This window comes from Sinocyclocheilus anshuiensis, unplaced genomic scaffold (genome assembly GCF_001515605.1).
Source record: "Sinocyclocheilus anshuiensis isolate Anshui unplaced genomic scaffold, SAMN03320099.WGS_v1.1 scaffold1563, whole genome shotgun sequence".
In the NCBI taxonomy this organism is placed as follows: domain Eukaryota; kingdom Metazoa; phylum Chordata; class Actinopteri; order Cypriniformes; family Cyprinidae; genus Sinocyclocheilus; species Sinocyclocheilus anshuiensis.
In genome coordinates, this window is record NW_015552706.1 from 172,766 (window position 1) to 187,860 (window position 15,095).

The window sequence follows — 15,095 nt, forward strand, 5'->3', positions numbered from 1 at the left end:
CGTGGGTGTAAACTTACAGATTAAGGGGCGGTAATATTATAATGAGATCCCTTTGCAACGTCACCAAGGGAGCAAAATCAGACCAGCTTGTTTTTTCAGAGGCTTGCAGAAAAAGGTTTCCCAAAACGAAGTTACTGGGTTAATCTTTTTCACGTTTCCTTGGTTGGTAGATGCACCGGGCACCTGATTATAGCACTTAAAAACTGGAAAAGTTCGATTTTCATGATATGTCACCTTTAAAAAAAAAATAATAATAATGTTAAAGAAAACTATATATAAAGAAAAAACTTTTTAGTATTTTTTAAAATTATTATAACAATTTTATATTTAAATATAATAAAATAATCCTATTTTTAGCTGTATGTAGAGTATGAAGTGGACTAGCAGGTTTCAAGGCTGGTTTTCCATTGTCAATAAAAACGAATGCAAACACTAATGGCAATGTGCTGATGTTAAGTGATGTTAGCAGTGTAATGGATGTGACCACAAGGGGGTTTGCTAATGCAGAGTTTCCAAACCACATACACTCATTTGTTCAAATAAGGAAGAAGGAAAATGTTTAATGCCAATGCTGGTCAAAATGAAATGACTGCATATTACCTGTATGAAAAACAGCACAAAAGTGAGCATGCCACACCAGCTGTGCAGAGAATACATATGAGAGATCTTAGCTGATGAATGGAAGTCAAATACGGCCACCAGACCTAAGGAGAAAGAAAGAGATATTATACAGTATACATAGATATCTATTTAAATATATTATTATAATTTAAAATAGCTGTTTTAGATTTTAATATATTTTAAAATGTAATTTATTCCTATGACGGCAAAGCTGAATTTTCAGCATCATTACTCCAGTCTTCAGTGTCACATGATCCTTCAGAAATCATTCTAATATGATGATTTGCTGCTCAATATACATTTCTTATTATTATCAATGTTGAAAACAGTTGTGTGGCCTAATAGGGTTCTTTAATGAATAGAAAAATAGTATTTATTTATTTTACTTAAAAAAAAATAAATAAAATCTTGCTGACCCCAAACTGCTGAATGCAGCTGTATTGTAAGTATTGGTGTTGACTTCTGAAAATGCAAATCTAGTTATCCTATGCCTTGTGAACGTGTTTATGTGAGGGAAATTTTAGTTTTCCCCTTATTTAACGGTTCATACATGGGAAATGATTGTGACCGCAGCAGTTGTGAATTACAGCTAAAATCTGTGTCGCTGAACAAATACCCAACAAAACAACAGTGCAGCCAAACGTCATTTACTGCCGAGCAGTGTTTTTCTTCTAACCTGTTAGCAAACACATGCTGAACTTACCCACAATACTGATGATAAGGGCCATCATATGCAGCAGAGCGTGGAGAATTTTCACTGAACGCTTAGTCTCGTTTCTAAAGACACGGTAAACCAGAACAGCTGCGGTAGAGAAAGAACAAGAAATAAAAAAAGTCATATTTTCACATGTAAAAAGATTAGCCAATCATGAAAGCATTACAAGTATAAAGTAACAGAACACATATAAATGTCTTAAAGGTACAGGACCAAAAACAGCCAGTGTCAGGTTTGAAATTCTACAGATGCAGTAACCTGACGAACAACAGGCTAAGGATGTATTACCATGTGTCTTTTTGGCCTTTCTACAAGCAGTCAGATCCCCTCTGGGCTGCTTTTACTGGTGCTTTTTGGGACAGCTAAACCTCTAATAGGCCAATGACCTTTCAGGTATAATGTCCTGATTGAATTGCCATGACAAGGGCTTTGAATCAGATGACCACTGCTAAAGATATTAGCTCAATTAGTATCTGTCTCTGTTGAGTGTTTTAAGTGTCCAGATGGAAGAACCATGAATTGACTGTGATTATGCTTGAATAATAGCTCTCTTACCATTTTCTTTCCTGAAACCTTAACTATAGCAGTTACTGATTAATAGAGAAAAGCATGCAATACCGACTCTCAGCAGGGCTTGATCTCTGTTTGAAAACCAACCATGAAGTATCCTAGCCAATATTGATTCATTTATACACAAAAATCAGGAAGCAAATCCGATATGAGCTCTAATAGCATTAGCTGGCCCTTTCTGTTCAGTATTGTGTGTGTTTTATTGAAAGCAAAGAGTCACACACACACCCTAAAGGCTGAGAGACAGAAGACACACAGATGTCTTATTAGACCATTACATTGAGTCTCTATATTCCAGCTATTTTTTTTTAATGAAACATTACAAGTCACACTTGTTTTTATCTTTAGAATAACCTGGAATGACGAATCATAAACAACAATAATAATATTACAAAATCAAATATAGTATATTTTCATTTCATATTGAATTATTTTTACACTATCTAAAATACTATCAACCATATACTGTATATACACTGTGTTCCAAATTATTATACAAGTGACATATCAATAGGATTTCAGTACAATAAACAGTCAGATTTTTGTTTGTTTTGATTTTCACATCATTTCAGTTAACTGGTATCAATCTCAGACAGGTTTGTTCAATAGTTTGCCAGGACTTCTTTCTTCCTCACCATATTGCATGAGAACTGTGACTTGCTTAATACTGTGGAACAACCTCTTTAAGTAGGGCTTCCATTTACCTAAGAAGACCTGGCAAACTATTGAACAAACCTGTCTGAGATTGATACCAATTATCTAAAAAGATGTGAAAAACAACAAACAAAAATCTGACTCTTTATTGTACCGAAATCCTATTGATATGTCACTCGCATAATAATTTGGAACACAGTGTATATATATTATACACTGTAATTTAAATCATATATAAATATTAATATTTTATATACAGTGGGTACGGAAAGTATTCAGACCCCCTTAAATTTTTCACTCTTTGTTATATTGCAGCCATTTCCACGACTGAGGTGCCCTTGAGCAAGGCACCGAACCCCCAACTGCTCCCCGGGCGCCGCAGCAAGAAAAATGGCTGCCCACTGCTCCGGGTGTGTGTTCACGGTGTGTGTGTGTGTTCACTGCTGTGTGTGTGCACTTTGGATGGGATAAATGCAGAGTACTAATTCCGAGTATGGGTCACCATACTTGGCCACGTGACGTCACTCACTAATCAAAAATTAAGTTTTGATATATTTACAGTAGGAAATTTACAAAATATATTCATGGAACATAATCTTTACATAATGTCCTAATGATTTTTGGCATAAAAGAAAAATCAATAGTTCTGACCCATACAATGTATTTTTGGCTATTGCTACAAAATATACCCCAGCGACTTAAGACTGGTTTTGTGGTCCAGGGTCACATATAACAGCTAAACCTTGTGGTGCCAAGAGGCAATGGTGAGGTTCAGGCTATACCAGCTGACAGCAATTTGAAAGCAATAGAAATCCAGCTAAAGATTCAGTAGCAATTCTTGCTGGTCTAGAATATGTGCAGTTGTATTCCTTGCGGGGCCACATATTGTATCTGAGACATATGAGGTGCGTGGGTGCAGTCTGCTTCTCAGGGACACAACAGAGGGGATATGGGTATGAGCAGAGAGGTTGCCAGAAGACTTCCAGGAACATATGGTGCCTGCATCACAGCTCCTTGACACCTTTCAAGCTGCAGCTGTTTTGAGAGGTTCGTAGATTATATTTAATGTTTAAGCAGTATAACACAGTCCACTATTGGCACAAGGCGATACTGTGCCAATATCAACAGAACAAAGAATATATTTTTATTTTGTTAACAGTATCTGTTTAAGCAAGTTTATTGGAAACATTTGATCATATCCACAGTGCCTTTCATGACATTTGTACTAGTGCTCTCAAATGATTAATCACGATTAATCACATCCAAAATAAAAGTTTGTGTTTACAGTACCCACTGTATATAAACAAAACATATTTTCTTAAATATATGCATGAATGTGTGTGTATTACTATTTATATATACATAAATATACACAGTACACACATACATTATGTAACAAAAACTTTTATTTTGGATGTATATATATATATATATATACATAAATATATACATTTTATATATTGAACATTTTAACCACAACTTAATCCAATCTTGTAGTTTTAAATACTGTTTGAGTGAATACTGTTTGCCAACTCAGCAGAGGAAAACTAGCTTAATCACTAATTTCAAGGTATCAAACAAAAAAAAAAAAAAGATTAATTTTGTAGGCTGTTGTGGAACTGCATGTTCAACTTCTGGGCTACAGAAAATTCATATAAATATTCAGGGCCCGGTTTTATGAAAGCCCTTATGCTAAGAAATCCCTTAGTTATAAGGTTAAGGGAGCCCTTAGTGAAACTTGGGTTGCAAGAAAAAAGCCTAAGGGTCAACTTAAGGAACCTTAAGGCTGCCATTAAGTATTCCCCTGAATTATTTAAGTGTTCCCTTAAGTGTTGCTACAAAGTCCTTAGTAACCATTTCACCTTAATACATTTAAGGGACCAAAAGAGCACCCTTAAGTCATTTCCTTAAGCATTGCTACAAAGTCCTTAGTAACTATTTAACCTTGATAAATGTAAGGAACCAAAACAGCTCCCTTAAGTCATCTTAAACTAAGTATCTGCAGGATTTTTAAACTCAAATGTAAGACTTAAGACATTTTTTAAGACCTGCACAAATAAAATATCATATGAGCACAGTAGGGCAATGACTATGGTAACATATTAAACTGTAAAATTACTGTAAAAAGTATGACTTACAGGTTTTCACAAAACAAAAAGTTTTATATAAATATAAAAAAAGTAAATGGACGAGTTGTATCAATTATGATATCAATTTAAACAATTATTATTAATCAATTAGGCCTATTACATTAATTAAATAACAATATAATTATAATTTGTCTTAATTGTTTAGATTTTTATAATGCATTATCTTGTCGAGCCAACTGTTCACATTTACAACTCTGCTTGTTTGCAGCGTTAAAACATGGATTCATTTTCACATTTGGGAAATTTTGGGTCTTTGGTCAGCAGGAGGCGCTTTCACTGCAGAAACAAAGCGGTTTCCTCTGTAACGTCTGTACACAAAGCAGCGCAGAAACTGGCAGTGCTCATGTTTATTTAATGTTTGTCTGTGTTTTAGTTGGTTAGGTTTGTATTTCATTATGTTCTGTTTATTGTGAGATGTAGTATCTATGGTAACCGCGGCGCCCATTGCCGTATGTTGCCAGAAACTACCGTGAAACGCTTAGTATAAACACTTAGGTAAGGGCGACAGTTAAGACGTTTGTTGCAACGCTCCTAAAGAAATCCCTTACCTCAGGGATTTTTTTCCCCCTCAGGGATGCCCAAAAGTCAAATTACTTAAGGACTAACATGCAACCGGGCCCAGGGCTGTAACCCTGAAAGCCCAGAAAAAACAGTAGCCCAAGTAGCTTTGGGTGTCAAAACTAGGGGTCGACCGATATGTTTTTCAGGGCCGATACGATTATTACAGATCAAGTAGACCGATAACCGATATTTTGAACCAATATATATGTCTGGTGTATAAATGATAATTAAGTCAAAATTAAGAATAACAAGGGCTCTGACAAAAACTTTCTTTAAATGCTTTTAAATTATTTTATTGGCAAATTGGTTTTGAAAATGACTTATACCGATAACCATTAAATGCTTAATATCGGCGCCGATAATCGGCCAGGCCTATAATCGGTCGACCCCTAGTCAAAACTATCTATCCCTGACTATTTCCTGAATGGCAATGCTTCTATTCTTTTCTATTCGCAAACTTCAGGTAAATAAGGATAAAAAAACACATTTTATCTAAAATTTTAATTCTTACCATCTCCATAGAGGAAGACCAGGCCGAGGACCATACAGAGAGGGTGGACGTTAAACTCTTGTGCTGAGCCGTCCCAGGCGTAGCCTCCACGGTAATGCCCCATCCACACGCCTGTGATCACCACACATGCCACCCCCAGCACCTGAGAGCCCGCCACGTACCACGGCAGCGTCCGCAAGCCGCCCATGCTCAACGGCATACCCTCCATTACCTGCGAGATGGGGTGAAGAAAGAAAGAGAAAACTGGAAAACCTTTAAGGGATGTACAAGACTCCACCTCTTATGCAAATGAAAGATTTAATGAATTAGAAAATAGTGATAGTAGATTTGCTTTTTTCACTTAAAATAGATAATTTTGACACAGATATGTTCTTGATATAGACCATATGTTCAGTGAGACACACAAGTACAAAATAGTTATAAACTAAAAACAGGCAGGTGCGTGAAACTATTTGTTTTATTAAAAAAAATAAAAAGTGGAGATGCTATACAGACATTAAATAATGAACAATACACAGTATTTTCATTATATATTTGCAATATTATTTAACATAGAACGTGATTTTAATATTGGCAGTGAAGAAGCTGCATGAATGTACAATGGGTCGAATTTGCAGTAAGTCTTCACGCTGTGGTTTGAATAGTCACGTGATGCCTTTAGTAAACACATTATGCAGATAAAGACCTTCAGTCTCCTGTGTTTAAGTATCATGTGGTCTTTGCCAGCCTTAAGAAAGCACAACATCACCCACTGTAAAAACAATCGGTTACATGACTTCATGATGATTAACAAGCTTAAACTCCCTCTTAGCTGGCACAAACACATCATATTTAGAGGTCTAGAGCCACTAACCTCGTGATAATAATAACAAGCTATAAGCTGAAAACTTGGATATCAGAGGGAAAACTCCTCTAGACGTCATGCAAAACATAATCAAGAGATGATGCCATTTCAAATTGTATTTGCCACTAAATTATGGTGCAGCAGCATAACGCGCTGTCAATACTATGGAAAAAGTGTCACTCACCTGCGCCACGTCTCCAGACAGCCAGAGAAAAGGGCGTGTTTTTATGATTGTGTATTTTGGACAAGAATTACAAGATACTTATTGCTTGAAGGGGTTTTGTGACCTACTATCAAATTGCATCTGATATTCTCTCTATACAGTTTACGCGAAGCCTCTGCTGATGTAGACGCGCGACTCACGAGCCTGCCTGATATTTCACATATCAACTTGTATAGTAGCGCACCGCACGCACGGCTTGACGCACTTGGAAGTTGACGGGCAGATTCTGACCACGCCCCCGCGCTGTCACTATTGGCTGCTGCTCGTGAAAGGGGAGGGGTTACTATGCAGAGGATGAGGTCTGAAATGCACTTCGGTTGCCTTGGTAATCACATCTTTGAGCGATTGCTGAAGATTGTATATTGTCTAAAATAAATCATAGGCTACTAGACAGACGTTTTTAGTACTTCCAAAAATTTCTCGAAAGAATGCTGCATAGGATCATATCAAAATATTAGGCTACTAAATATCTGATTAATAATACTTCATTGATTATTCGTTTGGTGATGTCTGTTTGGATTTTTTATGCGTAAGTGTAGCCAACTACTGTTCAAAATATTGGGGTCGGTAAGATTTTTAATGTTTTTGAAAGCAGAAAGAAGTCTCTTATGCTCACCAAGGCTGCAATCATCTGATTAAAAATACAGTAAAAAACAATAATATTGTGAAATATTATTATAATTTAAAACAACTGTTTTCTATTTTAATATATTTTCAAATGTAATTTATTCCTGATGGCAAAGTTGAATTTTCAACAGTCCTTACTCCAGTCTTCAGTATCCTTGACAAATCATAATGCGGATTTGGTGCTCGAGAAATATTATTATTATATTATCAATGTTGAAAACAGTTGTGCTGCTTAATATTTTTTTGGAAACCTTAATGCATCAGGATTCTTTGATGAATAGAAAGTTCAAAGGAACAGCATTTATTTAAAAAATTAATATTTTGTAACATTATAAGTGTCTTTACTGCCACTTTTGGTCCATTTAAATAAAAGTAAGAATTTCTTTTAAAATGTGCTAAATAAAAGGAATAATTTCTTTAAAAATGTATGTATTATTGTTACTAATTTAATCTATTTATTTCTATTATTTATTTATTTATTTCAGCCAAAAACTGTGATCCTTCCCAGAATAAGCAGTTTGGAATATGGATGGATGGAAGTCAAAAACTTTTAAATAAACGAGTAAATTAAATACATTTTAAATAAATACATTTGTTTTTTTTTTTACATAGGATGTTACAACTTAAGCCTTGCTGGGGGGAAATTAATTTAAAAAAACTTGTCATAAAACTGTTAAAAATATATGATTATATCTATCATATAATTTTCTACAAAGCTGTCATATGCTATATCTATGCTATATAGATATGCTATATCAATTTGCCTTGTCAGGGCAGAATTATCTAATGAATTGATTTGCATAGCCATCAGCATTCTTACCCAACTGAGCCTTGAATATCATTCTTTCGATCATGTCGCATACTGACCACAAGAGGGACGCAATGAGCTGTGGATAAAGCTGCAGTATCGCCTGCCGTCTTTGGTCACAATATTAGAGCTTATGCTGGCATAATGTGCATGCATGTGTCACGTTGACTTTATCTCCAGCTCCCCGTCAATAACACCATTCTGTCCTTCACTTTCCCTGTCCTTTCATTTCCTGCCTTTCTGCTGGGGGGTGGGAGTGAGTGATGGGAGATGACATTTCGAGTATGACTTCACAAAGCAATGACTCACAATTGATTCACTGTTTTACAGAAATAGAAACTTTCTCTCCCCACCATTTCTTTCTCGTCCTTTTGGGCTCAAGACCAACTTCTTGTCAGGTGAGGAGAATCCGACTTTAGTTTGAGATCTCACACTGATGCTTGCACAAGGATGCAGGGATTTCTCACAGACATGCGTCTATATCCCTGTTGAAAAAAACAGCATATGCTGGTTAGGTATGTTTTGAAGCTGGGATGCTGGTTTGAGCTGGTTTAAGCTGGTCCTTTGCTGGTTTATGCTGGTCATGTGCTGGTCTTAAGCTGGTCGGACCAGCACATGACCAGCTAAGGACCAGCATAAACCAGCTAAGGACCAGCATAAACCAGCAAAGGACCAGCTTAAACCAGCAAAGGAGCAGCTCAAACCAGCATCCCAGCTTCAAAACATACCTAACCAGCATATGCTGTTTTTTTCAACAGGGATGGATGCCTGTCCTGTTTTGACCTTGTTTGACAGCCCCAGCCATGAATATGTATGGGAATATGTATGGGAATCGCATGGTCCCACTCACCCCAGCAAAGCCACGCTGGAAGATTTGTGTGTGTTTGAGGGCTAGAGAGTCTGGTTAGCGTTAGGGAGCTTAAAGTGGTCGGTTTGTGGCGATGCAGTGTTTTGATCTGCTTCCAGAGCAAACTTGCTAACTGGTAACCTGCAGTATGGAGACGTGTCGTGTCGCCATGACAACAGCCGGCTCTCTGCACTGCTGCTGCCGCCTGTCGGCCTCCAACAGCAGCCAAGAACACAACAGAGAGAAGGAAGACAGGGAAACAGCTAAAAATAAAATGCAAAAGAGCACATGTGAAAATAGACACAAGTGGAGTCCAAACAATGACTTCCTTATTTTAATTCCTTTTGTAATTTGAATAGCACGACATAATATAAGTAGTTCACGATGTTACAATTATGACTAACGTTACCTAATTACTTCTTTCTCTGCATGATTTTGAACCCAAGACCATGCCAACTTCATATAGGCTATGTAAACTATGAGTGCATGTGGGGGTGGATGCATGTAAATATTTGTATGTAGGTTATGTAAGTAAAGCATAATAAAACATGGGGGAAAGGAAGTGGCTTTGAAATTTGTTTGTGTGAAATAGTGCAATAACCTCAGTGTGTTTTTATTATAGTGAGAGAGGCTACTAAACAATGGATGACCATAATCTCTGTGAGGAATTACGTCACAGATGCTTCTGGGAGGACTGACTGACCACGGAGGTTTTCATGCTTTTATTTCATGTGCTAATGGTGAGTCATAACTGTTAGGACTGGAGATGGTTCTCCATGGAGACATGACGCTGGAGCAGTCTCCTAAAGATTTGGATTGGCCATTTTTAATTTTCAAGCAATTTATAGCTACATTTTATGCTTTAACTCAATATTATTAGTAGAGGTTATGGTTGTCGGTTGGATTGTGGGTTTAGTCATATTCATAAGTTTGATTGCATCATATAATAATTGCTGTTAATAGTGTTCATCGTCTGTTTGATTATGTCTTTAAGGAATCGCATGGTCCCACTCACCCCAGCAAAGCCACGCTGGAAGATTTGTGTGTGTTTGAGGGCTAGAGAGTCTGGTTAGCGTTAGGGAGCTTAAAGTGGTCGGTTTGTGGCGATGCAGTGTTTTGATCTGCTTCCAGAGCAAACTTGCTAACTGGTAACCTGCAGTATGGAGACGTGTCGTGTCGCCATGACAACAGCCGGCTCTCTGCACTGCTGCTGCCGCCTGTCGGCCTCCAACAGCAGCCAAGAACACAACAGAGAGAAGGAAGACAGGGAAACAGCTAAAAATAAAATGCAAAAGAGCACATGTGAAAATAGACACAAGTGGAGTCCAAACAATGACTTCCTTATTTTAATTCCTTTTGTAATTTGAATAGCACGACATAATATAAGTAGTTCACGATGTTACAATTATGACTAACGTTACCTAATTACTTCTTTCTCTGCATGATTTTGAACCCAAGACCATGCCAACTTCATATAGGCTATGTAAACTATGAGTGCATGTGGGGGTGGATGCATGTAAATATTTGTATGTAGGTTATGTAAGTAAAGCATAATAAAACATGGGGGAAAGGAAGTGGCTTTGAAATTTGTTTGTGTGAAATAGTGCAATAACCTCAGTGTGTTTTTATTATAGTGAGAGAGGCTACTAAACAATGGATGACCATAATCTCTGTGAGGAATTACGTCACAGATGCTTCTGGGAGGACTGACTGACCACGGAGGTTTTCATGCTTTTATTTCATGTGCTAATGGTGAGTCATAACTGTTAGGACTGGAGATGGTTCTCCATGGAGACATGACGCTGGAGCAGTCTCCTAAAGATTTGGATTGGCCATTTTTAATTTTCAAGCAATTTATAGCTACATTTTATGCTTTAACTCAATATTATTAGTAGAGGTTATGGTTGTCGGTTGGATTGTGGGTTTAGTCATATTCATAAGTTTGATTGCATCATATAATAATTGCTGTTAATAGTGTTCATCGTCTGTTTGATTATGTCTTTAATTGATTTTTCCGTACATTTCTGCCATATGTATATTAACTGACAGTCACCACTGATAAGCTACCACTAAATATTGTAGAAACTTAATTTGCTGTAAAGTTGCTTTGCAACGATTTGTATCGTGAAAAGCGCTACAAATAAACTTGAATTTAATTGAATTGAATTTTGCAAATCAGTTAAAAAAAAAACACTGTAATGACAATTTGTTGCAGTCATCAGTGATCAACTGAGAATCAATATTTAATTAATCCATTAAAAATGTCAGCTATGGATATATAGCCATAAAGCAAAAGGTCAACAAATGAACAATTTGAAATAATCAAAGAATGAAAATAATAATAAAAAAATTATTTTAAAATTATAATTATTTTTGATTATACATAATATAATGAGTGATAGATCATTTTGATGTTTTATATTTACACTTTAAATATTGTGAAATTTTCCCATTGGTACCATCCAAACTGCTGTTTTCCCCCCCCCTGAAGTTGTTACATTTCTTTCTTCTGTGGAACATAAAAACAGATATTTTCAGAAATGTCACAGTGTTTATTTGTCCATACAATGACAGTCAACAGTCACCAAAACTGTTTGGTTACCAGCATTCTTCAAATTATCTTCTTTTGTGTTCCACAGAAGGAAGAAAGTCGCAATTAATAGTTTATTATTTTATATTCTGTTGCCGAGAAAAAAAAACAGAACTGCAACATGTGAACTCATAATTCAGAGATACAAAAGTCATAATTGTGAGATAGAATCTCAGAATTGTGAGATGTAAATTCTGAATTGTGACTTTTTTTTCTCAGAATTACAAGTTTATATCACAATTTGGAATTTCCTCTGAATTGTGAGATATATTGCAAGAAAAAAGTCTGAATTGTGAGTTTTTTTATTTCATGGCAGAAACGCACTTCCATATTGAGGGTGAGTAAATGATGATTAAAGTTTCATTTTTGGGTGAACTACACCTTTAAGACTGCATGGTGAAGCCTATTTTTTTCTATTCAGCTCTAATATGGCAGTATTGTTATTGTTACCCAATGGACTGCCCATTAATGCCATTACCAGGCTCTGGATCAAGAAATCCAATGGGAATTCACTTAAGATTGCATAAGATATGTGCCAAGCTCAAACAACTCCCATTTTCCCCATTCAACTCCTACATTTTAAGAGCAAATATGCTTTTTAAATGTATGCAATAACCTCATACCTGCGACTTTTAAACAGACACATTTACCCTCCTGCAGCATGTTACTGCTAAACAGAAAGGGCTGGTTTTAATGACATTTCCCCCGTCTTTGTTCTACGTTCATCCTCCTCTTATCCTGTTTTCTCTCTGTTGTACCAGGAAGAGAACAAAAATTTCATGTGTTTGTCCCTGCGGCTGTGAGGTGGAGGGATTTTGCTGCGGATGGTTTATTTTTAGCTTCTTTTCTTATCTGTCAACATGTGCACATCGATCGCTCCACACCACCTTCACATGAATGAACCTTTGACGTAAAAGAGCAAACTATCTGCCGCTCGCTGGGACGAGAAACACAGAGATCTGTTTCCCGCTTTGCCTGCAATTCCAGTCTGCTGTAATGCTCTACTTCACTCTCAACCAGTCTGAAGTCTAAGGGCAATGACTGTGTGTGTGTGTGTGTGTGTGTGTGTGTGTGTGTACCTGGTATTTATCACATTATGGGGCACAAATGTCCCCACAAGGATAGTAATACTAGTAAATTTTGACCTTGTGGGGACATTTTTGAGGTCCCATGAGGAAACAAGCTTATAAATCATACAGAATTAGTTTTTTTTGAGAAAGTAAAAATGCAGAAAGTTTCCTGTAAGGGGTAGGTTTAGGGGTAGGGTTGGTGTAGGGCAATAGCACATACAGTTTGTACAGTATAAAAACCATTACGCCTATGGAATGTCCCCATAAAACATGGAAACACAACATGTGTGTGTGTGTGTGTGTGTGTGAGAGCGTAGAGTGAATGCATGTGTATGTGGAGATGTGCACAAGCATATGTGTTTATGTTTAAGGCATGGCTCTGTAGTGACCTGTGGACTAGAATGAGGCACGCAAGCCATATGCATCCATGGCAACCTGGTGAGTGTGCAGAGCAGAGTAAACAACCACTATGGACAGTGTGTGCATGTGCATATGAGAGAGAGAGGGAGAGTGCATTTATGAGACCACCATGATAAGACGTGATCTAAGCAATATGTAGGGTAATTGCACACTGGAGAACACAATAGCGAACCACTTGAAATGAATTGTTAAGATGAACCGCCCACGAACAAAAAGTCGCCGTTCCACCTTCTGAAACGGTAATAACAACGAAATGTCAAAAGCATTACCAATGTAAAAAAAAAACTCATTCGAGAGCATTGCAGCATTTGAATGAATAGAATGTAAGCACAATACAGGTGGGTGTGGGGTCAAGATGTTAAACCCTAGCAGGATGCAAAACCTACGCGGAGATTCACTACTCTCCATCCAGAAAGCTTTGGTTGAGTACATAGTGTTACTTAGTTTAAAAGGAATCTCCTATGTTCTGAAAGCTTTACTAATAAGTCTCGTTGTGGTCATTTTAAGGTGCTGTAAGCATTTTTTAAAATACTGCACAAAAATGTTTCTATATCACTCAAAATGTGAAGTGTGAATAGAAATGAAGTGTCTTCACACCTGTCTTTGCGACAGCCCTAAGCTCATTCGTTTTCCTTGAATAGGGTGCATAATAATGATTTTTTTTCTTCATTATTATTATTATTATGATGTAAGTATTTTTGGTAACACTTTACAATAAGGTTCATTAGTTAACATTAGTTAACTACTTTAGTTAGCATGAACTAAGCATGAATAACAGCATTTATTATAATGTTAATTTCAACATTATTACAATTACTAATGCATTATTAAAATCAAAAGTTGTGCTTGTTAACAGTAATTAATGCATGAACTACAACGAACAACTGTATTTCCATTAACTAATATTAACAAAGATGAATAAATTCTGTAATAAATTTATTGTTCATTGTTTGTTCATGTTAGTTAATACATTAACTAACATTAATGGATCCTTATTGTAAAGTGTAACTGTATTTTTTTTCAGTTTCAACAAATGCTTAGTGAAAAGAGCTGTGTAACCTTTAGAAATTGTTGATTATCAACATCAGAAAACTAACTGTTTTTTCTATTCATTTTTTATTCATTAATTCAGTTTTTGATCTAATGAAGTTTTACCATGATGTGTGATTTTTCAGATTTCTAGCAATATATGCTTATTTTTAAATGCAAAATATAATTTTTAAATATCTATCTATAATTTATATAATTTAATTTTATAAATATTTAAGCTATTTAGTTTAACCATTATGTGTGATTTTGCTTAGGCCTACACGGTACACTCACATGTATATTTCAATGTTTTAAATTTTAAATGTAAAACTATATTTTTATGAATATATCCTTAAGCTATGACTCAGCAGGAGCTAGCTAGCTAGCTAGGGTCAAATAGGGTTTTGTAGTGTGTTCTGTGATTTCTCAAAAATGACAGAAATTGTTTATTTATAAAGAAATAGTGGAATATGGAAGAGTCAATAAAGCGGCCCGCTCTTTATCAGCCAATCAGTTTTCAGCTCGTGAGTCAGTGTGCCTCGTTTTAATCCTACTTCTCAAAAGTGATGTGTACAACTTTAATTAGCGAAAACAAATGGCAGAGCGAACCTTTAATAACATGACTGTCTGGCATAAGTTAGTGAAAACGGCTGAAATCGCATACAGCACCTTTAAGAAAATGTTATAAGTGAAACAGGCACACGTATCCTCTCTCGCCTACCTCATTCTCCCCACGCATCACACTACTGCGCTACCTACCGAAAGGGGGCGCCCTCCTCCCTAAAACCAGTTTAGTTCCTGTTCAAAAATATATATGTAAAAAAAATAGAAAACTCCCGGTAAACTGGGGGCCGT

The 15,095-nt window shown here is 36.3% G+C and overlaps 1 protein-coding gene across 1 annotated transcript in view; it reads right to left on the reverse strand.

Annotated features, from left to right (window-relative positions):
• Positions 1-7,055, reverse strand: part of LOC107667746 (cytochrome b561-like) — a 9,039-nt gene extending 1,984 nt beyond the window's left edge. Inside the window, exons 1-4 of the mRNA XM_016459465.1 lie at positions 6,811-7,055; positions 5,783-5,993; positions 1,325-1,423; positions 601-704 (exon numbers count right to left, since the gene is read on the reverse strand). Of these exons, the coding sequence (XP_016314951.1) occupies positions 601-704; positions 1,325-1,423; positions 5,783-5,990 (411 nt within the window). The 5' untranslated portion in view covers positions 5,991-5,993; positions 6,811-7,055. The remainder of the gene's footprint in view (positions 1-600; positions 705-1,324; positions 1,424-5,782; positions 5,994-6,810) is intronic.
• Between the last annotated feature and the right edge of the window lie 8,040 nt (positions 7,056-15,095).